Raw genomic sequence first — 25,785 nt, 5'->3', positions numbered from 1 at the left:
TGGGAAAAAAATTTCCAAACAAAAATTCCAATTTTTGGGGTGGGGGACAAAGTGGTGACCCCACAAAATTGGGGGGAAAACCCCCAAAATTCCAATTTTTGGGGTGGGGGACAAAGTGGTGACAACCCAAAATCTCTTTTTAGGGGGGAGGCTGAAAGTGGTGACCCCCCCAAAATTGAGGAAAACCCCCCAAAATTGAGGGAAAACCCCCCAAATTTTGAGGGAAAAACCCCCAAAATTGAGGGAAAATTTCCCATTTTTTGGGTGATGGGCAGCAAAAAAATGACCCCTAAAATTGGGGAAAAAACTCCCAAAAATCCCAATTTTTTAAGGGGGGCACTCTGACCGCCCACCCCCATAAATATTTTTTTTGGAGCGGTCCTCCCATTACCAAACTGGGAAGGAGGAGCTACCAAACTGGGCTGGGGGGGGGGGAAATTTTTGGGGTTCAGGTTTAGTTACTAACCCAGGTGGGTGGGGGGGGAGCCAGCAGAGTTAATTAAATGTTAATTAATTAATATATTTTATTTAATAAAAGCTAAAACCCGCAGCAGCCACCGGCTCGTGTGTCCCCCTCCCCAAATTTATCCCCCCCCTCCTCAAATTGTCCCCCTCTCCCTTTATTTATTGTCCCCAAATCTTTGTGAAAAAACGCTGGATTTGGTTCAAATTGATGTTTTTGAACCCTCCTCGATGTCCAGATGGGATAGGGGGGGACCCAGGGGTGTCCCCAACCCCTCTGGGGGGGTCTCTGGGTGTCTCCCCCTCCCCAAATTCCCTCCCTTCCCCTTCCCCTCAGACCGTGCTGACTGTGTATTGATAAAGATGGAAAAAAGCTGCTCTGTGCGAGGGATTTTTGAGGGAAAATCTGGGGAAAAAGGGTCAAAATCCAACTGGGAAAAGGTTCAAAGGGGTTGGGAGAGAAATTTTGGGGAGTCTGGGGTTCGTTGAGTCGGTTTTTATTGCATTTATATATAATATATATCCCAACTTTTACAGCTCTGCCAGGGAGAACTCCCAGGCCCATTTGGTTTTTTAATACAATATAAAATTAGGCCTCTAAACAGGGAAATTTTTGGGGGGTTTTTTTTTCTCCCCCCCCAAAAAAAACCCCCCTGAACCCCTCCCCCCCCCCCGAGAAAAGAAATGGGAAATTAAAGGAGTTTTTTTTTGTTTTTGTTTTTTTGGGGGGGTTTTGGGGGTTTTTGGGGGGGTAAAAGGGGCCAAACCAAGTGCAAATCACGGCTATGTACAGAGGGAGGGAGACCCCCCCTGGGAAATGGGGAAAAAAAGGGGAAAAATGGGAAAAAAAAGGGGGTGAAAAGTGGTGGGGATTGGGGGGGAAAAAAGAGGAAAAAAAGTGGGGGGGAATGGTGGGAAAAAAAGGGAAAAGTGTGGGGGAAAAAAAAAGAGAAAAGGGGGGAAAAATGGGAAAAATGTGGGAAAGAAAAATGGAGGAAAAAAGGGGGGAAATGGAGGGAAAAAATGGGGAAAAATGAGGAAAAAGTGAGGAAAAAATGAGGAAAAAAATGAGGAAAAAAATGAGGAAAAATGAGGAAAAATGAGGAGAAAAGAGGGAAAATGAGGAAAAAGGGGTGGGACCCCCCCCATTCCCAAAAAGGGGGTGCTTGAAGAGCTTAAGGGGTGGGATTGGGGTCCCAAAAAAACTGGGGAGGGGGGGGTAATAAAAAATCCCCCCCTGGACCCCCCCAAAGTGAGGGGGGGACCCCAAAAAAGGGGGAAAAAAAGGGGAAGGGGACCCCAAAATGGGGGAAACTGGGAATTGGGGAGGGGGCTGAACAAGGTCAATACAAAGCTCCAGGTGTTAGTGGGGTGGGGCCCCCCGGTTTGGGGTTTTTGGGGGTTTTTGGGGGGTTTTGGGGGTTTTTGGGGGGCTCACGAGGGCATGCACTGCACCCGGTCCGGCCCCTCCTCCTCATCGTCAGAGGTGTCCGAGGAGCTCCCGGAATCGTCCGAGGGGGAATCGGCCCCGGGCTCCCGGCGGCGCTGCGGGAACAAAGGGGAAATAACGGGGTGAGAAATGGGGCAGAAATAACGGGGTGAGAAATGGGGGAAATGGGGGAGAAATAACGGGGTGAGAAACAGTGGGTGAATGGGGGAATGAAATATGGTGAGAAGGCAGAACATATGGGTGAGAAATGGGGAATTGGGGCAGGAAATAATGGGTGAGAAATGGGGGCAAAATGGGGAAAATGGGGTAGAAATGGGGTAGAAATTGGGTGAGAAATGGGGGAAATGGGGGAGAATAATGGGTGAAAATGGGGCGAATGGTTAGAAATGGGGAAATGGGGCAGAAAATGGGGTGAGAAATGGGGTGAAATGGGGCAGATAATCGGGTGAAAAATGGGGTTAGGAATGGGGAAATTGGGGCAGAAATGGGGTTAGAAATGGGGAAATGGGGCAGGAATAATGGGGTGAGAAATGGGGTGAGAAATGGGGGAAAATGGGTTGGAATGGAAATGGGGTAGAATGGGGGAAATGGGGGAGAAATAATGGGGTGAGAAATGGGGAAATGGGGCAGGAATAATGGGGTGAGAAATGGGTGAAATGGGGAAATGGGGCAGAAATTGAGTCAGGAATGGGGAAAAAACGGGACAGAAAATGGAGTGGGTGAGAAATGGGGTGAGAAATGGGGGAAATGGGGCAGGAATAATGGGGTGAGAAATGGGGAAATGGGGGAGATAACGGGGTGAGAAATGGGGTTAGAAATGGGGGAAATGGGGCAGGAATAATGGGGTGAGAAATGGGGGAAATGGGGCAGAAATGGGGTCAGGAATGGGGGAAATGGGGTCAGGAATGGGGTGAGAAATGGGGGAGAAATAATGGGGTGAGAAATGGGGGAATGGGGCAGAAATGGGGGAATGGGGCAGGAATGAGAAAACGGGGGCAGAAATGGGGTCAGGAATGGGGGAATGGGGGCAGAAGCGGGGAAAAGGGAAAATGGGGTCAGGAACAGGGTCAGAAATGGGGTCAGAAATGGGAAAAATGGGGACAGAAATAGGGCAGGAAGGGGGAAAAGGGGAAATGGGGCAGAAATGGGGTCAGGAACAGGGAAAAGGGTCAGAAATGGGGTCAGAAATGGGAAAAATGGGGGCAGAAATAGGGCCAGGAATGGGGAAAAGGGGTCAGACACGGGATCAGGAAACGGGGTCAGGAACAGGGAAAATGGGGTCAGGAACTGAGTCAGAAACGGGGTCAGGAATGGGAGAAATGGGAACGGGGTCAGAAATGAGGGAAATGGGTCAGAAAAGGGAAAAGCAGGAAGAAAAAGTGGGAAAAGAGGTGGGAAAAAAAGCAGGGAAAAACGGGGAAAAGTGGGAAAAAAGGGAAAAGGCCCATCCTGGCCACCCCAAAGCAGGAGAGCCAGGAGTTCCCAGCAGAGGAAATTCAGGATGGGGCCATTCCCAGCACAGGCATTTCCCTTTCCTGCAGGAAACATCTGGAAAAATCGGCCAAATTTGGGATCCTGCCTGGGAAACGGGAACGGGACCATCCCGCTGCTTTTGGGGTCAGAACAGAGGGAAAAGGGGAGGAATAAAGGGGGAAAAATGGGAATTTGGGGAATGGGAATAGGGTTGGGAATGGGGGTGAGGCCCCAGGAGTTCACCTGGGGGAAAAATGGGAATTTTGGGAAAAATGAGGATTTGGGGAATGGGGGTGGGGCTCCAGGCAGTTCACCTGGGAAAATGGGAAAAAATGGGAAAAAATGGGGATACTGGGAATGGGAATGGGATTGGGAATGGGGGTGAGGCTCCAGGCAGGTCACCTGGGAAAAATGGGAAAAAAATGGGAATTTTGGGAAAAAATGGGGATTTTTGGGGAAAAATGGGGATTTTGGGAATGGGGGTGAGGCCCCAGGAGTTCACCTGGGGGGAAAAAAATGGGAATTTTGGGAAAAATGAGGATTTTGGGAATGGGGGTGAGGCTCCAGGCAGTTCAGCTGGGAAAAAAATGGGGTGAGAAAATGGGAAAAAAAGGGGAAAAAAGAGGGAAAAAAGGAGGGGGAAAAGGAGGGGAAAAGTGGGAAAAAAGGAGGGAAAAGTGGGAAAAAGGAGGGAAAAGTGGGAAAAAAGATGGAAAAGTGGGAAAAAAGGGGGCAAAGCAGAGGAGGAGCAGGGGGTACCCGGTGGTGGCGGCGCTGGCGCAGGTGGTGCATCAGGAACCAGAGCATGTGGCTGTCGAACATGTCCGTGTGGTGCAGGCTGTCCTCGTCCCGCTCCACCTTGTTCTTCTTGATCACCTGGGCCAGGGAAAAGGGAAAAATTCCATGGAAAATGAGGTCACATTCCATGGGAATTCCCAGGGAAATTCCCAGGGAAATCTGGGTTGTGTTCCGTGGGAATCGCGGGTGAAATTCCATGGAAATCATGGGTCAGATTCAAGGGAAATCCTGGGTTGGATTCAACGGAAAACCAATGTTGTATTCCATGGGGATCCTGGGTTATATTCCATGGAAAACCCAGGACATATTCCATGGAAATCCTGGGTTATATTCCATGGAAAACCCAGGGAAATTCCATGGGAAACCTGAGTCATATTCCATGGAATTCCTGGGTCACATTCCATGGAAAACCTGGGTCATATTCCATGGAAATCCCAGGTCAGATTCCATGGAAAACCCGGGTCAGATTCCATGGAAAACCCAGGTCAGATTCCATGGAAAACTCGGGTCACAGTCCAGGGAAATCCCTGGGGACATTCCATGGAAATCCTGGGTCAGATTCCACGGAAATCCTGGGATATATTCCATGGAAATCCCGGGTTATATTCCATGGAAATCCTGGGTTATATTCCATGGAAATCCCGGGTCAGATTCCCTGGGAATCCCAGGAAATCCCAGGAATATCCCAGGAAATCCCAGGAATATCCCAGGAAAATCCCAGAAAAATCCCAGGAAAATCCCAGGAAAATCCCAGGAAATCCCAGGAAAATCCCAGGAAATCCCAGGAATTCCCAGGAAATCCCAGGAAATCCCAGGAAATCCCAGGAATTCCCAGGAATTCCCAGGAATTCCAGCCCTCACCTCCTTGAGGCCGCGCAGCTCCGTGGGCGCCTCGGCCGTGGGCGCCCAAATCTTCACGTCGTGGTCCAGCCCACTGGTGGCCAGCACGGGCAGGTGCGGGTGCGGCTCCAGGCAGTTCACCTGGGAAAATGGGAAAAATGGGAATTTTGGGAAAAGGAATGGGATTGGGAATGGGATTGGGAATGGGACTGGGAATGGGGGTGAGGCTCCAGGCAGTTCACCTGGGGGGAAAATGGAGAAAAAATGGGAAAAATGGGGATTTGGGGAATGGGAATGGGATTGGGAATGGGGGTGAGGCTCCAGGTAGTTCAGCTGGGGGGCAAATGGGAATTTTGGGAAAAAATTAGGATTTTAGGATCAGGAATGGGATTGGGAATGGGGGTGAGACCCCAGGCAGTTCACCTGGGGAAAAATGGGGAAAAAAATGGGAAAAATGGGGATTTTGGAGAATGGGAATGGGAGGGAATGGGATTGGGAATGGGGGTGAGGCTCCAGGCAGTTCACCTGGGGGGGAAATGGGAATTTTGGGAAAAAATGAGGATTTGGGGATCAGGAATGGGGTTGGGAATGGGATTGGGAATGGGACTGGGAATGAGGGTGGGGCTCCAGGCAGTTCACCTGGGAAAATGGGAAAAATGGGAATTTTGGGAATGGGAATGGGAATGGGGGTGCGGCTCCAGGCAGTTCACCTGGGAAAATGGGGAAAAAATGGGAAAAATGGGGATTTGGGGAATGGGAATGGGAATGAGACTGGGAATGGGGGTGAGGCCCCAGGCAGTTCACCTGAGGAAAAACAGGAATTTTGGGGAAAAATGTGGATATTGGGAATGGGAATGGGGGTGGGGCTCCAGGCAGTTCACCTGGGGAAAAAACAGGAATTTTGGGATCAGGAATGGGGTTGGGAATGGGATTGGGAATGAGGGTGAGGCTTCAGGCAGTTCACCTGGGAAAAAACAGGGAAAAAATGGGAAAAATGGGGATTTGGGGAATGGGAATGGGAGGGAATAGGATTGGGAATGAGGGTGAGGCTCCAGGCAGTTCACCTGGGAAAATGGGAAAAAATGGGAATTTTGGGAAAAAATGGGGATTTGGGGAATGGGGGTGAGGCTCCAGGCAGTTCACCTGGGAAAAATGGGGAAAAAATGGGAAAAATGGGAAAAAATGAGGATTTGGGGAATGAGGGTGAGGCTCCAGGCAGTTCAGCTGGGAAAAAAAAATGGGAAAAATGGGGATTTGGGGAATGGAAATAGGGTTGGGAATGGGGGTGAGACTCCAGGAAGTTCAGCTGGGGAAAAAATGGGGTGAGAAAATGGGAAAAAAAGGGGGGAAAAGAGGGGTAAAAAGGGGAAAAAAAGAGGGGAAAAAGGAGGGGGAAAAAGGGGGAAAAAAGGGAAAAAGGAGGCGAAAAGGGGGGAAAAAAGAGGGAAAAAAGGGGAAAAAAAGAGGGAAAAAAGGAGGAGAAAAGGGGGGGAAAAGGGGAAAAAAGGGGGAAAAAGGGGAAAAAAGGAGGGAAAAGGAGGGAAAAGGAGGGAAAAGGAGGGAAAAGGAGGGAAAAGGAGGGAAAAGGAGGGAAAAGGAGGAAAAAGGGGAAAAAAGGAGGGAAAAAGAGGGAAAAAGGAGGGGAAAAAAGGGCAAAAAAGAGGGAAAAGAGGGGGAAAAAAGGGGGAAAAAAGGAGGGAAAAAGGGGAAAAAGAAGGAAAAAAGAGGGGAAAAAAGGAGGGAAAAAGGAGGGGAAAAAAGGGGGAAAAAAGGGGGAAAAAAGGAGGGAAAAAGGAGGAGAAAAGAGGGGAAAAATTTGGGATCCTGCCTGGGAAACGGGAACGGGACCATCCTGCAGAACAGAGGGAAAAGGGGATGGATGAAGGGGGAAAAATGGGAATTTGGGAATTTTTGGGTCTCACCACTCCGCCCTTGTCGCCCTCCATGAACTGCACGATCTGGCAGGAGGATTTCTCCCACAGGAAAATGTGGCCGCAGTCGCTGCCGCTCACCACGAACTCGCTCTTGGGGCCGTAGAAATTCACCCCTTTCACTGGAAAAATGATGGAAAATGGGAAAAATCAGGGAAAATCAGGGAAAATCAGGGAAAATCAGGAGGTTTGGGGTGTCCCCAGTGGAATTCCTGGCTGGGAAGCCAAGGAAATGGTTGCTAAAAGGGTTTTTAGGGGTTTTTTTAGAGCGATTTTGGGGTTGGTTTTAGGGCTGATTTTGGGGTTGATTTTGAGGTGATTTGAGGAAGGATTTAGGGTTGATTTGGGGGGGTTTTAGGGTTGATTTGGGGGTGTTTTAGGGCTGATTTTGGGGTTAATTTTGAGGGAATTTGGGGAAGGACTTAGGGCTGATTTGGGAATGATTTGGGGGTGATTTGGGGGTGATTTTGGAGTTAATTTTGAGGTAATTTTGAGGTAATTTGATAGATTTTTAGAGCTATTTTGGGGTTGCTTTTAGGGTTGATTTTTTTGGGTGTTTTAGGGCTGATTTTGGGGTTAATTTTGAGGGAATTTGGGGAAGGATTTAGGGCTGATTTGGGGGTGTTTTAGGGTTGATTTTGGGGTGTTTTAGGCTGATTTGGGGGTGATTTTAGGGTGATTTGGGGGTGATTTTTGGGGTTAATTTTGAGGTGATTTGGGGAAGGATTTAGGGTTGGTTTGGGGGTGATTTAGGGCTCATTTAGGGCTGATTTGGGGGTGTTTTAGAGCTGATTTTGGGCTGATTTTGGGGTTATTTTTGAGGTAATTTGAGGAAGCATTTAGGGCTGATTTGGGGGTGTTTTAGGGCTGATTTAGGGGTGATTTTGGGACTGATTTTGAGGTAATTTGGGGAAGCATTTAGGGTTGATTTGGGGGTGATTTTGGGGTATTTTAGGGCTGATTTTGGGGTTAATTTTGAGGTAATTTGAGGAAGGATTTAGGGTTGATTTTGGGGTGTTTTAGGGCTGATTTGGGGGTGATTTTGGAGTTAATTTTGAGGTAATTTGGGGAAGCATTTAGGGTTGATTTTGCGGTATTTTAGAGCTGATTTTTGGGGTTAATGTTGAGGTAATTTAAGGAAGCATTTAGGGTTGATTTGGGAATGATTTAGGGCTGATTTGGGGTGATTTGGGGTTAATTTTGAGGGAATTTGGGGAAGGATTTAGGGTTGATTTGGGGTATTTTAGGGCTGATTTTGGGGTTAATGTTGAGGTAATTTGGGGAAGCATTTAGGGTTGATTTTGGGGTATTTTAGGGCTGATTTTGGGGGTGATTTGAGGGTGATTTAGGGGTTAATTTTGAGGGAATTTGGGGAAGGATTTAGGGCTGATTTGGGGTGATTTAGGGCTGATTTCGGGGTGATTTTGGAGTTGATTTTGGGGTTAATTTTGAGGGAATTTGGGAAGGATTTAGGGTTGATTTTGGGGTGTTTTAGGGCTGATTTGGGGATGTTTTAGGGCTGATTTGGGGGTGATTTTGGAGTTAATTTTGAGGTAATTTTGAGGTAATTTGATAGATTTTTAGAGCTATTTTGGGGTTGCTTTTAGGGCTGATTTTGGGGTTAATTTTGAGGTGATTTGGGGAAGGATTTAGGGTTGATTTGGGGGGGTTTTAGGGCTGATTTGGGGGTGATTTAGGGTTGATTTTGGGGTTAATTTTGAGGTGATTTGGGGGTGATTTAGGGTTGATTTTGGGGTATTTTAGGGTTGATTTTGGGTTAATTTTGAGGTGATTTGAGGAAGGATTTAGGGTTGATTTTGGGGTGTTTTAGGGCTGATTTGGGGGTGATTTTGGGGTTAATTTTGAGGGAATTTGGGGAAGGATTTAGGGCTGATTTGGGGCTGATTTTGGGGATGATTTAGGGCTGATTTGAGGAAGGATTTAGGGTTGATTTTGGGGTGTTTTGATGGGCTGATTTTGAGGTTAATTTTGAGGTGATTTGGGGAAGGATTTAGGGTTGATTTGGGGGTGATTTTGGAGTTATTTTTGAGGTAATTTTGAGGTAATTTGATAGAGTTTTAGAGCTATTTTGGGGTTGCTTTTAAGGTTGATTTTTGGGGTGATTTAGGGCTGATTTTGGGGTTAATTTTGAGGTGATTTGAGGAAGGATTTAGGCTGATTTGGGGGTGATTTTGGATTGATTTTGAGGTAATTTGGGGAAGGATTTAGGGCTGATTTTGGGGTGATTTAGGGCTGATTTGGGGGTGATTTTGGGGTTAATTTTGAGGTAATTTGGGGAAGGATTTAGGGCTGATTTGGGAATGATTTGGGGTGTTTTAGGGCTGATTTAGGAGTTGATTTTGGGGTTAATGTTGAGGTAATTTGGGGAAAGATTTAGGGTTGATTTGGGGGTGTTTTAGGGCTGATTTTGGGATTGATTTTGAGGCAATTTGGGGAAGGATTTAGGGCTGATTTGGGGGTGATTTTGGGGATAATTTTGAGGTAATTTTGAGGTAATTTGATAGATTTTTAGAGCTATTTTGGGGTTGCTTTTAGGGTTGATTTTTGGGTGTGTTTTAGGGCTGATTTGGGTGATTTTTGAGGGTGATTTAGGGGTGATTTTGGGATTGATTTTGAGGGAATTTGGGGAAGGATTTAGGGCTGATTTGGGAATGATTTGGGGTGTTTTAGGGCTGATTTAGGAGTTGATTTTGGGGTTAATTTTGAGGTGATTTGGGGAAGGACTTAGGGTTGATTTGGGGGGGTTTTAGGGCTGATTTGGGGATGATTTGAGGCTGATTTGGGGGTGATTTTTGGGGTTAATTTTGAGGGAATTTTGGGTAAGGATTTAGGGTTGGTTTGGGGGTGTTTTAGGGCTGATTTGGGGGTGATTTTGGGGTTAATTTTGAGGTAATTTGAGGAAGCATTTAGGGCTGATTTGGGGGTGTTTTAGGGCTGATTTTGGGGTTAATTTTGAGGTAATTTGGGGAAGGATTTAGGGTTGATTTGGGGATGATTTAGTGCTGATTTAGGGCTGATTTTGGGGATGATTTAGTGCTGATTTGAGGAAGGATTTAGGGTTGATTTTGAGGTGTTTTTTGGCTGATTGAGGACTGATTTGGGGGTGGGTTTAGGGTTGATTTTTCAGGCTGGTTCTGGGATGTTTTGGGATGGATTTGGGGCTGGTTTTGGGATATTTTTGGGGTGATTTGGGGCTGTTTTAGGGCTGTTTTTGGGGTGATTTGGGGCTGGTTTAGGGCTGGTTTTGGGGTGATTTTGGGCCTGTTTTGGGGTGGATTTGGGTCTGGTTTTGGGTCTGGTTTTGGGGTGATTTGGGATGGATTTGGGGCTGGTTTTGGGGCTGGTTTTGGGGCTGGTTTTGGGTCAATTTGGGGCTGTTTTAGGGCTGGTTTTGGGGTGATTTGGGGTGGATATGGGGATGGATTTGGGGCTGGTTTTGGGGTGATTTGGGATGGTTTTGGAGATGGATTTGGGGCTGGTTTTGGGATATTTTTGGGGTGATTTGGGGCTGTTTTAGGGCTGGTTTTGGGGGTGATTTTGGGGCTGTTTTTGGGGTGATTTGGGGTGGTTTTTAGGGCTGGTTTTGGGGTGATTTGGGGTGGATATGGGGATGGATTTGGGGTGGATTTGGGATGGATTTGGGGCATTACCCGTGGCGTTGTTGCGGTAGCTTTGTAGCACCACGTTTACTGCGCTGGTTTAGGGCTGGTTTTGGGATATTTTTGGGGTAATTTGGGATGGATTTGGGGATGGTTTTGGGGTGATTTGGGATGGATTTGGGGGTGGATTTGGGGCTGTTTTGGGATGGATTTGGGGGTTACCCGTGGCGTTGTTAAGGTGCCCCTTGTAGCGCCGCGTGTACTGCGCTGGTTTAGGGGCTGGTTTTGGGGCTGGTTTTGGGATATTTTTGGGGTGATTTTGGGGCTGTTTTAGGGCTGTTTTTGGGGTGGATTTGGGGCTGTTTTTGGGTGATTTGGGCTGATTTGGGGGTTACCGTGGCGTTGTTGCGGTGGCCCTTGTAGCGCCGCGTGTACTGCGCTGATTTAGGGCTGGTTTTAGGGGCTGGTTTTAGGGCTGGTTTTGGGATATTTTTGGGGTGATTTTGGGGTAATTTGGGGCTGGTTTTGGGGTGATTTTGGGGTGATTTGGGGCATTACCCATGGCGTTGTTGCGGTGGCCCTTGTAGCGCCGCGTTTACTGCGCTGGTTCAGGGCTGGTTTTGGGATATTTTTGGGGTGTTTTTGGGGTATTTTTGGGGTATTTTTGGGGTGATTTGGGGCTGTTTTAGGGCTGGTTTTGGGGTGGTTTTGGGGCTGTTTTTGGGGTGATTTGGGGCTGTTTTGGGGCATTACCAGTGGCGTTGTTGCGGTGCCCCTTGTAGCGCCGCGTGTACTGCGCGCCGTCGCTGTGCGAGGAGTCGAACAGGTAAATGTCCTCATCGTTGTACGAGGCCAAAAGCTCTGAAAATTGGGGAAAAAAATGGGAATCAACACAGAAAAATGGGAATAAACCCAGAGGGAAATGGGAATAAACAGGGGGTAAATTTGGAAAAAAAAAACAGAGGGGGAATGGGAATAAACATGAGGGGAAAAACGGGAATAAACAGGGGGAAATTGGGAAAAATGGGAATAAATAGAGAGGGGAAATTGGGGAAAATGGGAATAAATAGAGAGGGGAAATTGGGAAAAATGGGGAGGAAATTGGGAATAAACAGAGAAATTGGGAAAAAAGTAGGGGGGGATGGGAATAAAAATGAGGGGAAAATGGGAATAAACACAGAGAAATGGGAATAAATAGAGAGGGGAAATTGGGAAAAATGGGGAGGAAATTGGGAAAAATGGGGAGGAAATTGGGGAAAAAAGCAGGGGGGAATGGGAATAAACACAGAGAAATGGGAATAAACACATGGGGGAAATTGGGAAAAAAACAGGGGGGGAATGGGAATAAACATGAGGGGAAATTGGGATAAAAACAGGAGGGCAATGGGAATAAATGGGGGGAAATTGGGAAAAATAGAGAGGGGAAATTGGGAAAAATAGAGAGGGGAAATTGGGAAAAATGGGGAGGAAATTGGGGAAAAAAGCAGGGGGGAATGGGAATAAACATGAGGGGAAATTGGGAATAAAGAGGGGGAAATGGGAATAAATGGGGGAAAAATAGAAAAAAAAAGGGGAGGAATGAAGGAAATAAATGGGGAATAAATGGGGGAGAATCAAAGAAAAATACCAGGAAAATGGGAAAAAACAGGAGGAGAATGGGGAAAAGGAAAAAAAACAGCAGGAAAATGGAGAAAAAACAGGAGAGGAATGGGGAAAGCAGGGAAAATGAGGAAAAGGGAAAAAATGGGAGAAGGGGAAAATGGGAGGAGAATGGGAAAAAATGGGAGGAAAATTGAAAAAACAGGAGGAAAATGAGGAAAACCAGGAGGGTCTGGTTGGGGGGGAAATTATTTTTATTTTGGAATTTTGGGGGGAAAGTCAGTTTTCTGGGATAAGAGGTGTTTGTTTTAAACAGGTGGGGTTTAGGAAAATGGGTATTTTTGGGGAAAATTGATTTTTTTTTGGTGGGAAATGAGGGGGTTTGAGGGAGTGGGACCACTCAGAATTCCCAAATTCCCACCTGGACTCACCTGAGCCATCGTGGCTGTAGACCAGGCAGGTGATGTTGGCTTTGGACTCACAGTTCACCTGGAAAAAATGGGAAAAATTGGGAAAAATTGGGAAAAATTGGGGAAAAGTGGGGAAAAATTGGGAAAAAGTGGGGAAAAGTGGGGAAAATTGGGGAAAAGTGGGAAAAATTCGGAAAAAAATGGGGAAAATTGGGAAAAGTGGGGGAAAGTGGGGAAAAGTGGGGAAAAGTGGGGAAAAGTGGGGAAAAGTGGGAAAATTTGGGAAAAAGTGGGAAAAAGTGGGGAAAAGTGGGGAAAAGTGGGAAAAAGTGGGAAAAAGTGGGAAAAAGTGGGGAAAAGTGGGGAAAAGTGGGAAAAAGTGGGAAAAAGTGGGAAAAGTGGGGAAAAGTGGGGAAAAGTGGGGAAAAGTGGGGAAAAGTGGGAAAATTTGGGAAAGAGTGAGAAAAAGTGGGAAAAAGGGGGAAAAGTGGGGAAAAGTGGGGAAAAGTGGGGAAAATTGGGGAAAAGTGGGAAAAGTGGGGAAAATGGGGAAAAATTGGGAAAAAGGGGGAAAAGTGGGGAAAAGTGGGGAAAAAGTGGGGAAAAGTGGGGAAAAGTGGGGAAAAGTGGGGAAAAGTGGGAAAATTTGAGAAAAATTGGGAATAAGTGGGAAAATTTGGGAAAATTTGGAAAAAATTGGGGAAAAGTGGGAAAAATTGGGAAAAATTGGGAAAAAGTGGGAAAATTTGGGAAAATTTGGGGAAAAGTGGGGAAAAGTGGGGAAATTGGGAAAAAATTGGGAAAATTTGGGAAAAATTGGGAAAATTTGGGAAAAATTGGGGAAAATTTGGGGAAAAGTGGGAAAAAGTGGGAAAAATTGGGAAAAAGTGGGGAAAAGTGGGGAAAATTGGGAAAAATTGGGAAAAGTGGGGAAAAGTGGGGAAAAGTGGGGAAAAGTGGGGAAAAGGGGGAAAAGTGGGAAAAGTGGGGAAAAGTGGGAAAAGTGGGGAAAAGTGGGGAAAAGTGGGAAAAATTGGGAAAAAGTGGGAAAAATTGGGAAAAGTGGGAAAAGAGTGGGAAAATTGGGGAAAATTCGGAAAAATTGGGAAAAAGTGGGGAAAATTGAAGAAAAGGGGGAAAAGGGGGGAAAAGTGGGGAAAAGTGGGGAAAAGTGGGGAAAAGTGGGAAAAGTGGGAAAAGTGGGGAAAATTGGGGAAAAGTGGGGAAAAGTGGGGAAAAGTGGGGAAAAGTGGGGAAAAGTGGGGAAAGTTGGGAAAAGTGGGAGAAAGTGGGGAAAAGTGGGAAAATTTGGGAAAAGTGGGGAAAATTGGGGAAAAGTGGGAAAAGTGGGAAAAAGTGGGAAAAAGTGGGAAAAATTGGGAAAATTGGGAAAAAGTGGGAAAAAGTGGGGAAAATTGAAGAAAAGGGGGAAAAGTGGGGAAAAGTGGGGAAATTTGGGAAAAATTGGGAAAAATTGGGGAAAAGTGGGAAAAGTGGGAAAAAGTGGGGAAAAGTGGGAAAAAGTGGGGAAAAGTGGGAAAAAGGGGAAAAGTGGGGAAAAGTGGGAAAAGTGGGGAAAAGTGGGGAAAAGTGGGGAAAAGTGGGAAAAAGTGGGGAAAAGTGGGAAAAGTGGGGAAAAGTGGGAAAAGTGGGGAAAAGTGGGAAAAAGTGGGGAAAAGTGGGGAAAAGTGGGAAAAGTGGGAAAATTTGGGAAAAATTGGGAAAAGTGGGAAAAAGTGGAAAGTTGGGGAAAAGTGGGAAAAGTGGGAAAAAGTGGGAAAAAGTGGGAAAAGTGGGAAAAGTGGGAAAAAGTGGGGAAAGTGGGGAAAAGTGGGGAAAAGTGGGGAAAGTGGGAAAGTGGGGAAAGTGGGGAAAAGTGGGGAAAATTGGGAAAAAGTGGGAAAAATTGGGAAAAGTGGGGAAAAGTGGGGAAAAGTGGGAAAAATTGGGAAAAGTGGGGAAAATTGGGAAAAAGTGGGAGAAATTGGGGAAATGTGGGAAAAGTGGGAAAAAGTGGGGAAAAAGTGGGAAAAGTGGGGAAAGTGGGAAAATTTGGGAAAATTTGGGAAAAAGTGGGGAAAATTTGGGAAAAAGTGGGGAAAAGTGGGGAAAGTGGGAAAAGTGGGAAAAATTGGGAAAAAGTGGGGAAAAGTGGGGAAAAGTGGGGAAAAGTGGGGAAAGTGGGGAAAATTGGGAAAAATTGGGGGAAAGTGGGAAAATTTGGGAAAAAGTGGGGAAAGTGGGGAAAATTTGGGAAAAAGTGGGGAAAAGTGGGGAAAAGTGGGAAAATTTGGAAAAGTGGGGAAAAGTGGGGAAAATGGGGAAAATGGGGAAAAGTGGGAAAAGTGGGGAAAAGTGGGAAAAGTGGGGAAAAATGGGAAAAAGTGGGGAAAAGTGGGAAAAATTGGGAAAAGTGAGGAAATTGGGGAAAAGTGGGAAAAATTGGGAAAAATTGGGAAAAATTGGGAAAATTTGGGAAAAAGTGGGAAAAAGTGGGAAAAAGTGGGAAAAAGCTCAGATCCAGCCCCTTTTCCTGGGAATTCTGAGTGTTAAACCCCCAGGTGAGGATTTAAAAAATTGTGATTGAGGGGCAAAAAAAAACCAACAAAAATAAAAATTTCTGGGAGGTTTTTTTTGCCTCTTCCTGGGTTTTTCCATGATTTTTCCAAGATTTCCCATGGGATTGCTCTGGGGTGATTCCCAGTGCTCCCAGTTCCCTCCCAGTTCCCTCCCAGTATCCCCAGTACCAGGTGGTGGGGGCAGAATTTCTTCAGGACTCCGTTGTTCTCATTCTCATCGATTTTCCTCTGATCATAAATCCTGCAGGAAAAATAAAAAATAAAAAATAAAAAGGTTGGATTCATTCCAGGGAAGTTTTTTTTTTAATCCCTAAAATTCCCATTCTGAGATCCCAGAGCTCAAAATTCCATCCTAGAATTCCCTGGGATTTTATGAAGGAATGTTGTTCCCATAGCCAAAATTTCATCCTAAAATTCCCTTGGGATTTGGGGCAGAAAAAAACATTCCCATGCCCCAAAATTCCATCTAAAAATTCCCTGGAATTTTGTGTTGGTTCCCAGTCCTGGATTTGGGAAGGGAAAATTGGGGATTTGGGAAAAAGGCAGATTTGGGAATCTCTGAATTTTGGATTAGAAATTCCTGGATTTTGGAAGGGAAATCTCTGGATTTGGGATGGGAAATTCCTGGATTTGGGATGGGGAAATTCCTGGATTTGGGATGGGAAATTCCTGGATTTGGGATGGGGAAATCTCTGGATTTGGGATGGGGAAATTTGTGGATTTGGGATGGGGAAATTCCTGGATTTGGGATGGGAAATTCCTGGATTTGGGATGGGGAAATGCCTGGATTTGGAAGGGAAATTCCTGGATTTGGGATGGGGAATCCCTGAATTTGGGATGGGAAATTCCTGGATTTGGGATGGGAAAATCTCTGGATTTGGGATGGGGAAATTCCTGGATTTGGGATTAGAAATTCCTGGATTTTGGGATGGGAAATTCCTCAATTTGGGACGGGGAAATTCCTGGATTTGGGATGGGGAAATTCCTGGATTTGGGATGGGAAATTCCTGGATTTGGGATGGGGAAATTCCTGGATTTGGGATGGGAAATTCCTGGATTTGGGATGGGGAAATTCCTGGATTTGGGATGGGGAAATCTCTGGATTTGGGATGGGAAATTCCTGATTTTTGGAAGGGAAATCTCTGGATTTGGGATGGGGAAATTCCTGGATTTGAGATGGGAAATTCCTGGATTTGGGATGGGGAAATTCGTGGATTTGGGATGGGAAATTCCTGGATTTTGGAAGGGAAATCTCTGGATTTGGGATGGGGAAATCTCTGGATTTGGGATGGGGAAATTCCTGGATTTGGGATGGGGAAATTCCTGGATTTGGGAGGGGAAATTCCTGGATTTGGGATGGGGAAATTCCTGGATTTGGGATGGGAAATCTCTGGATTTGGGATGGGGAAATTCCTGGATTTGGGATGGGGAAATTCCTGGATTTTGGAAGGGAAATCTCTGGATTTGGGATGGGAAATTCCTGGATTTGGGATTAGAAATTCCTGGATTTGGGATGGGGAAATTCCTGGATTTGGGGTGGGGAAATTCCTGGATTTGGGATGGGAAATTCCTGGATTTGGGATGGGAAATCTCTGGATTTGGGATGGGGAAATTCCTGGATTTGGGATGGGGAAATTCCTGGATTTGGGATGGGAAATTCCTGGATTTGGGATGGGAAATTCCTGGATTTTGGAAGGGAAATCTCTGGATTTGGGATGGGGAAATTCCTGGATTTGGGATGGGAAATCTCTGGATTTGGGATGGAGAAATTCCTGGATTTTGGAAGGGAAATCTCTGGATTTGGGATGGGAAATTCCTGGATTTTGGAAGGGAAATCTCTGGATTTGGGATGGGAAATTCTGGATTTGGGATGGGAAATTCCTGGATTTGGGATGGGAAATTCCTGGATTTGGGATGGAAAATCTCTGGATTTGGATGGGGAAATTCCTGGATTTGGGATGGGAAATCTCTGGATTTGGGATGGGGAAATCTCTGGATTTGGGATGGGAAATTCCTGGATTTGGGATGGGGAAATTCCTGGATTTGGGATGGGAAATTCCTGGATTTGGGATGGGGAAATTCCTGGATTTGGGATGGGGAAATTCCTGGATTTGGGATGGGAAATTCCTGGATTTGGGATGGGAAATTCCTGGATTTGGGATGGGGAAATTCCTGGATTTGGGATGGGAAATCCCAGGATTTGGGCTCTCCCAGTGCTCCCAGTTTGGCCCCACCTCACGAACTGGTCACGGCCGCCCACAGCGAACTGGGAGGTGTTGGCAGGGTTGACAAAGATGGTGTAGAGCCCGACCTTCTTCTCCTTCTCCTTTGTCACCACCAATTTCCTGGGAAAAATCATTGGGATCAGGCAAAAATCCCAGCCCAAATCCCAGCCCAAATTCCCCCAAATCCCAGCCCCAATTCCAGCCCAAATTCCCCCAAATCCCAGCCCAAATTCCCCCAAATCCCAGCACCAATTCCAGCCCAAATTTCCCCAAATCCCAGCCCCAATCCCAGCCCAAATTCCCCCAAATCCCAGCACCAATTCCAGCCCAAATTCCAGCACCAATTCCAGCCCAAATCGCCCCAAATTTCCCCAAATCCCAGCCCAAATTCCCCCAAATCCCAGCACCAATTCCAGCCCAAATTTCCCCAAATCCCAGCCCCAATTCCCCCAAATCCCAGCCCCAATCCCAGCCCAAATTCCCCCAAATCCCAGCACCAATCCCAGCCCAAATTCCCCCAAATCCCAGCCCAAATTTCCCCAAATTCCAGCCCCAATCCCAGCCCAAATTCCCCCAAATTCCATCCACAATTCCCCCAAATCCCAGCACCAATCCCAGCACCAATTCCAGTCCAAATTTCCCCAAATCCCAGCACCAATCCCAGCCCAAATTTCCCCAAATTCCAGCCCCAATTCCTCCAAATCCCAGCACAAATTTCCCCAAATTCCAGCCCAAATTCCTCCAAATCCCAGCACCAATTCCAGCCCAAGTTTCCCCAAATTCCAGCACCAATCCCAGCCCAAATTCCATCCCAAATCCCAGCCCCAAACTCAGCCCAAATTTCCCCAAATCCCAGCCCAAATCCCAGCCCCAATCCCAGCTCAAATTCCCCCAAATTCCATCCACAATTCCCCCAAATCCCAGCACCAATCCCAGCACCAATTCCAGCCCAAATTCCCCCAAATCCCAGCCCCAATTCCAGCCCAAATTCCCCCAAATCCCAGCCCCAATCCCAGCCCAAATTCCCCCAAATCCCAGCCCAAATTTCCCCAAATTCCAGCCCCAATTCCAGCCCAAATTCCCCCAAATCCCAGCCCCAATTCCTCCAAATCCCAGACCCAATCCCAGCCCAAATTCCCCCAAATCCCAGCCCCAATCTCATCTCAAATTCCCCCAAATCCCAGCCCAAACCAGGAGTGGGAATTCCCAATGGAGAAAATCCCCCAAAATCAGCAGGATTTGGGTAAAATGAGGGTAGGGAATGATCCTGAGGTTGGCAATTTCCCAAGGGAAAATTGGGATTTGGGGGAGTTTTCCCCTAAAACCAGCCAGGATTTGTGGGAATTTGGGGCATTCCAGGAGGGAAATATTCAGGTTTGGCTCCATCAGGGTGAAATTCCAAAGGGATCCAGGGAAAGGGCTGGGAATTCTCAAGGGAAATGTGATTTCCCAGATTTTTCCCCAAACTCCACCTGTTATTTCCCAAATCCTGCCTGTTTCCCCCATAAAATTCCCATTTTTCAAAAAAAAAACTTCCAATTTTTGACAGAATCTTCATTTTCCTGTCTACCATTCCCCGCACTAAAATCCCCATTACTCCCCCCAACATCCTAATTTTTCCCCCAAAATCCCCATTTTTTTTTTCCCCAAAAAAATTCCCCCATTTTTCCCAAAAAGTCCCTGAAAACAGCTGGGATTTCAGGGAATTTGGGCCATTCCATGAGGGGAAATTTGAGGTTGGCTCTGTCAGGGTGAGAATTCCAGAAGGATCCAGCCCAGGGAGGGGGTTGGGATCAGCTCCAGCCACGGATTCCGGAGGGATCAGGGATTAAAGGGCTCGTCCTGGTTATGAAACCCCGGGATTTGGGCTGGATCAGCCTCCGGAATGACAGCCCAGAGGCTTGGAAAAACACAGGGAGATAGAAAAAACTGCTTTTCCCTGAAAAAATTCCTGCTTTTCCCACAAAAAAAAATTGATTTTCCCTCTAAAAATAATCAGGTTTTGCTCAGAAGTCCCTGATTTTCCTCATAAACAAGTTTCTTCCTCAGAAAACAGTGGTTTTTTCCCAAAAAACCAACCTGCTTTCCCCCCAAAAAAAGTTAATTTTTTCCTCCTCCAAAAAAATTCATTTTCAAAAAAAATCAATTTTTTTCCCCAAAAATATTCATGTTCCCAAAAAACATATCAAATTTTCTGCAAAAAATCTCCATTTTGAAAAAAAACCTCAACCTGCTTTCCCCACAAAAATAACCTGATTTCCCCAAAAAAAAAAATCCCGGATTTTTTTCCCAAAACCCACTTCTTCCCATTTCCCACCCAGAATTCACCATTTCCTGCACAGAATTCCCATTTTTCCCCTCAGAATTCTCAAATTTTCCCTCACAATTTCCAATTTTCCCCTCAGAATTCCCAGTTTTCTGGTCACTCGTGAGGCAGGCGGATCCTACTTCAGACCAATGGAATCTCCATTTCCCACCCCAAATCACCATTTTTTCCCCCAGAATTCCCATTTTCCACCCAGAATTCCTGATTTTCCCCTCAGAATTCCCACTTTTTCCCTCAGAATTCCAAATTTCCCTCACTCATGAGGCAGGCCGGTCCTGCTGCAGGTCAATGGAATCCCCATTTCCTACCCCAAATTCCCATTTTTTCCCCCAGAATTCCCATTTCCCACCCAGAATTCCTGATTTCCCCCTCAGAATTCCCACTTTTCCCCTCAGAATTCCCACTTTTTCCCTCAGAATTCCCACTTTTCCCCTCAGAATTCCCACTTTTCCCCTCACTTACAAGGCAGGCTGGTCCTGCCGCAGGTCGATGGGATCCCCATTTCCCATCTCAAATCCCCTTTTTTTTCAACAGGATTCCCATTTGCCCCACAGAATTCCCATCTCCTGCCCAGAATTCCCCATTTTTCCCTCAGAATTCCCACTTTTCCCCTCAGAATTCCCACTTTTCCCCTCAGAATTCCCACTTTTCCCCTCACTTACAAGGCAGGCTGGTCCTGCCGCAGGTCGATGGGATCCCCATTTCCCATCTCAAATCCCCTTTTTTTTCAACAGGATTCCCATTTGCCCCACAGAATTCCCATCTCCTGCCCAGAATTCCCATTTTTCCCTCAGAATTCCCACTTTTTCCCTCAGGATTCCCACTTTTCTCCTCAGGATTCCCACTTTTCCCCTCACTCACAAGGCGGGCCGGTCCTGCCGCAGGTCGATCGAATCTCCACTTCCCACCTCAAATCGCCATTTTTTCCCACAGGATTCCCATTTGCCCCACAGAATTCCCATCTCCTGCCCAGAATTCCCCATTTTTCCCTCAGAATTCCCACTTTTTCCCTCAGAATTCCCACTTTTCTCCTCGGAATTCTCAATTTTCCCCTCAGAATTCCCACTTTTCCCCTCAGAATTCCCAATTTCCCCTCACTCATGAGGCAGGCCGGTCCTGCTGCAGGTCAATGGAATCCCCATTTCCTACCCCAAATTCCCATTTTTTCCCCCAGAATTCCCATTTCCCACCCAGAATTCCTGATTTCCCCCTCAGAATTCCCACTTTTCCCCTCAGAATTCCCACTTTTCCCCTCAGAATTCCCACTTTTCCCCTCAGAATTCCCACTTTTCCCCTCACTTACAAGGCAGGCTTGTCCTGCCGCAGGTCGATGGGATCCCCATTTCCCATCTCAAATCCCCTTTTTTTTCAACAGGATTCCCATTTGCCCCACAGAATTCCCATCTCCTGCCCAGAATTCCCCATTTTTCCCTCAGAATTCCCACTTTTTCCCTCAGAATTCCAAATTTTCCCCTCAGAATTCCCAATTTCCCCTCACTCACGAGGCAGGCCGGTCCTGCCGCAGGCCGATTGAATCCCCACTTCCCACCTCAAATCTCCTGTTTTTCCTCCAGAATTCCCATTTCTCACCCAGAATTCCCACTTTTCCCCTCAGAATTCCCACTTTTCCCCTCAGAATTCCCAATTTCCCCTCACTCACGAGGCGGGCCGGTCCTGCCGCAGGTCGATGGTGAAAACCACGGCGTCCTCCCCCGCAGACAGGAACGTGCAGGGCGAGTCCGGCTCCAGCGCCAGCTTGGATTGGGGAAAAAAAAAGGGAAAAAACCAGTGAGAATAACTCCCAAAAATCCCAAAAACCAGGAAAATCCACCTGGAAAAACCCCAGGTATGGGGAGTCCTGTTCTGAACTGCAGTGATGTCATCTGGGTGACGTCATAGGGACAACAACACAGCCAAGGGTCTGAATTGCACCCAAAAAGTGAGAAAATCCCAAAATTCCTGGATTTTAATGGAGCTGAGTGGCTAAACCCACCCTCCTCACCTGTGTGGTGATGTCCCAAGTGATGCCCCCACCATTCCCACTGGGTTCCCCCATTCCCAGGCACCCCAAATCCTGGGATTTGGCATTCCCAGGATTTGCCATTCCCAGGATTTGTCATTCTCAGGATTTGGCATTCTCAGGATTTGCCATTCCCAGGATTTGGCATTCCCAGGATTTGCCATTCCCAGGATTTGCCATTCTCAGGATTTGCCATTCTCAGGATTTGCCATTCCCAGGATTTGGCATTCTCAGGATTTGCCATTCTCAGGATTTGCCATTCTCAGGATTTGCCATTCCCAGGATTTGGCATTCTCAGGATTTGCCATTCTCAGGATTTGCCATTCCCAGGATTTGCCATTCCCAGGATTTGTCATTCTCAGGATTTGGCATTCTCAGGATTTGCCATTCCCAGGATTTGGCATTCCCAGGATTTGCCATTCTCAGGATTTGCCATTCCCAGGATTTGCCATTCTCAGGATTTGCCATTCTCAGGATTTGCCATTCCCAGGATTTGGCATTCTCAGGATTTGCCATTCTCAGGATTTGCCATTCCCAGGATTTGCCATTCTCAGGATTTGCCATTCCCAGGATTTGCCATTCTCAGGATTTGCCATTCCCAGGATTTGGCATTCCCAGGATTTGCCATTCTCAGGATTTGCCATTCCCAGGATTTGCCACTCCCAGGATTTGGCATTCCCAGGATTTGAAATTCCTGGGATCCCCCTCACCTTGTGGGAAGCTCCCTTGTGCAGGGCTCAGTGCTGTGACAACTCTGTCACCTCTGTGGTGACATCCCCTGCTCCCACCCCATTTCCAGCCCACTGTGTTCCCCCATTCCCAAGCACCCCAAATCCCAGGATTTGCCATCCCCAAATCCCAAGCACCCCAAGCACCCCAAATCCCAGGATTTGGCAATCCCTCACCTCGTGGGAAGCCCCTTGTGCTGGGCCACACGCTCGGTGCTGCGGCAGCACTGGGTGTCACTGGGTGGTGACATCCCCTGCTCCCACCCCATTCCCATTGTGTTCCCCCATTCCCAAGCACCCCAAATCCCAGGATTTGGCCATCCCAAGCCCCCCCTCACCTTGTGGGAAGCCCCCTTGTGCTGGGCCACGCGCTTGGTGCTGCGGCAGCACTGTGTGTCACTGGGTGGTGACATCCCCTGCTCCCACCCCATTTCCAGCCCATTCCCAAGCACCCCAAATCCCAGGATTTGCCATCCCCAAATCCCAAGCACCCCAAGCACCCCAAATCCCAGAATTTGGAAATCCCAAACCCCCCCTCACCTTGTGGGAAGCCCCCTTGTGCTGGGCCATGCGCTCGGTGCTGTGACAGCACTGGGTGGTGACATCCCCACACCATTCCCAGCCCATTTCCCCATTCCCAGGCATCCCAAATCCCAGGATTTGCCATCCCCAAATCCCAAGCACCCCAAGCACCCCAAATCCCAGGATTTGGAAATCCCTCACCTTGTGGGAAGCCCCCTTGTGCTGAGCCACGTGCTCGGTGCTGTGACAGCACTGTGTGTCACTGGGTGGTGACATCCCCTGCTCCCACCCCATTTCCAGCCCATTCCCAAGCACCCCAAATCCCAGGATTTGCCATTCCTAAATCCCAAGCACCCCAAATCCCAGGATTTGGCAACCCCTCACCTTGTGGGAAGCCCCCTTGTGCTGGGCCACGCGCTCGGTGCTGTGACAGCACTGGGTGGTGACATCCCCTGCTCCCACCCCATTCCCACTGTGTTCCCCCTTTCCCAAGCACCCCAAATCCAGGATTTGCCATTCCTAAATCCCAAGCACCCCAAATCCCAGGATTTGCCATCCCCAAATCCCAAGCACCCCAAGCACCCCAAATCCCGGGATTTGGCAATCCCAAATCCCCCTCACCTCGTGGGAAGCTCCCTTATGCTTGGTGCTGCGGCAGCACTGGGTGGTGACATCCCCACACCATTCCCGGCCCATTTCCCCATTCCCAAGCACCCCAAATCCCAGGATTTGGCCATCCCAAGCCCCCCCTCACCTTGTGGGAAGCCCCCTTGTGCTGGGCCACGCGCTTGGTGCTGCGGCAGCACTGGGTGGCCGAGAGCTCGGCCACGCGCACCTGCCCGTCCCGGGCACACATGGCCAGCGTGGAGTCACCACTGTTGGGCAGGAACTTGGCCTGGAAAATTGGGAAAAAGTGGGAAAAAGTGGGAAAAAGGGACAGGAGAATGGTGGGGGGAGAGGGGAAGGAAAGGGGGAATCGCAGAGGAGGTGGGAGGGGGAAGGGATGGGGGGAATTGGTGGGATTGTTCTGGGAGTTGTCCCAGGTGTTGTGGGAACTGTCCCAGTTCTCTTGGGAATTGTCCCAAACTCTCCCCTGGGTATCATCCCAAAATGTCCCAGGGATGATCCCAAATTCTCTCAGGAATCATCCCACATTCTCCCAGGGATCATCCCAAGTTCTCTCAGGAATCATCCCACATTCTCCCAGAGATCATCCCAAGTTCTCTCAGGATTGGACTGTCAGTCTGTGGGATTTGGGGACCTGTTCCCAGATCCTTACCCAAGCATTCCCTGGCCCAGGTCAGCTGTTCCTGGGACCCACTCCCACCCCAAACAGGAACCCTTTAGGATGACGAATTTTAGGGAACATCTGCAGGATTTGGGGCATCAATCTGTAGGATTTGGGGCATCAATCTGTGGGATTTGGGGCATCAATTTGCAGGATTTGGGGGTCCATCTGTGGGATTTGGGGCATCAATCTGCAGGATTTGGGGGTCAATCTGTGGGATTTGGCGGTCAATCTGCAGGATTTGGGGCATCAGTCTGTGGGATTTGGGGCATCAATCTGTGGGATTTGGGGTCAATCTGTGGGATTTGGGGTCAATCTGTGGGATTTGGGGGTCAATCTGTGGGATTTGGGGGTCAATCTGCAGGATTTGGGGGTCAATCTGTGGGATTTGGGGCATCAATCTGTGGGATTTGGGGCATCAATCTGCAGGATTTGGGGCATCAATCTGCAGGATTTGGGGGTCAATCTGTAGGATTTGGGGCATCAATCTGTGGGATTTGGGGCATCAATCTGCAGGATTTGGGGGTCAATCTGTAGGATTTGGGGACCTGTTCCCAGACTCTTTCCCAAGGATTTCCTGGCCCAGGTCAGCTGCTCCTGGGACCCACTCCCACCCCAAACAGGAACCCTCAGAACACCAAATTTTAGACCACCTAAACAAACACCCACAAACCTTGGGAAACCCACTGAGATGACGGATCCTGAGACACCCCTTTGGGATTTTCTGCCACCCTCTCTCCCACCCTAAAAAAGAACCCTTAGAACGACAAATTTTTGAACGCACCTAAACCAACACCCACAAACTTTGGGAAACCCATCCAGATACCACATCCTGGAATCCTCCCTTTGGGATGCCACCCCAAAACCCGATGCCCACCTGGAAGACGTTGCTCTTGTGCCCGCTGTCGAACTGCAGCACGGGCCGGCGCCTCAGCCAGTCCCACACCAGCACCTTGAGGTCGTCGCTGCCGCTGGCCAGGCGGGTGCCCCTCTGGTTGAAGTGCAGCGTGTTCACGCAGCCCGTGTGCCCCTCCAGGCCGTGCTGCAGCCGGAATTTCTGCACGAAGAGCCGGGCGCCGCAGGCCTGCGCCACGAACCGCGAGCAACCGCCCAGCTGGCGCTGCCGCAGCGCCGGGATCGCCCGCCAGCGCGGCCGCGGCAGCGCCCACGTCTCCGAGGCCACCTGGGGACACAGGGGTGCATTAATTAATCAGTTCATTGATTATATAGGATCACCTTCCATAATAAAGTGGGAAAATCTGCACAGTTTTTAGAGAAAACCAAAGTTACTGTAGGGTCACCCAAGATGGCGGCCACAGTAACGCCCATGTCTCTGAGGCCACCTGGGGACACAGGGGTGCATTAATTAATCAGTTCATTGATTATATAGGATCACCTTCCATAATAAAGTGGGAAAACCAAAGTTACTGTAGGGTCACCCAAGATGGCGGCCACAGTAACGCCCATGTCTCTGAGGCCACCTGGGGACACAGGGGTGCATTAATTAATTAATT

At 48.0% G+C, this 25,785-nt stretch overlaps 1 protein-coding gene across 1 annotated transcript in view; it reads right to left on the bottom strand.

Annotated features, from left to right (window-relative positions):
• Positions 1 to 943: 943 nt before the first annotated feature.
• The window catches only part of DCAF8 (DDB1 and CUL4 associated factor 8), a 41,582-nt gene continuing 16,740 nt past the window's right edge, over positions 944 to 25,785 (bottom strand). The window contains exons 8-15 of the mRNA XM_064732394.1: positions 17,397 to 17,507; positions 15,331 to 15,403; positions 12,605 to 12,662; positions 11,328 to 11,435; positions 6,946 to 7,076; positions 5,045 to 5,164; positions 4,145 to 4,261; positions 944 to 2,007 (exon numbers count right to left, since the gene is read on the bottom strand). Of these exons, the coding sequence (XP_064588464.1) occupies positions 1,897 to 2,007; positions 4,145 to 4,261; positions 5,045 to 5,164; positions 6,946 to 7,076; positions 11,328 to 11,435; positions 12,605 to 12,662; positions 15,331 to 15,403; positions 17,397 to 17,507 (829 nt within the window). The 3' untranslated portion in view covers positions 944 to 1,896. The remainder of the gene's footprint in view (positions 2,008 to 4,144; positions 4,262 to 5,044; positions 5,165 to 6,945; positions 7,077 to 11,327; positions 11,436 to 12,604; positions 12,663 to 15,330; positions 15,404 to 17,396; positions 17,508 to 25,785) is intronic.

The sequence above is a fragment of the Zonotrichia leucophrys genome, chromosome 25, assembly GCF_028769735.1.
Source record: "Zonotrichia leucophrys gambelii isolate GWCS_2022_RI chromosome 25, RI_Zleu_2.0, whole genome shotgun sequence".
In the NCBI taxonomy this organism is placed as follows: Eukaryota; Metazoa; Chordata; class Aves; order Passeriformes; family Passerellidae; genus Zonotrichia; species Zonotrichia leucophrys.
The sequence above is the reverse complement of the archived record's forward strand: the minus strand, read 5'-3'. Positions and strand labels throughout refer to the sequence as shown.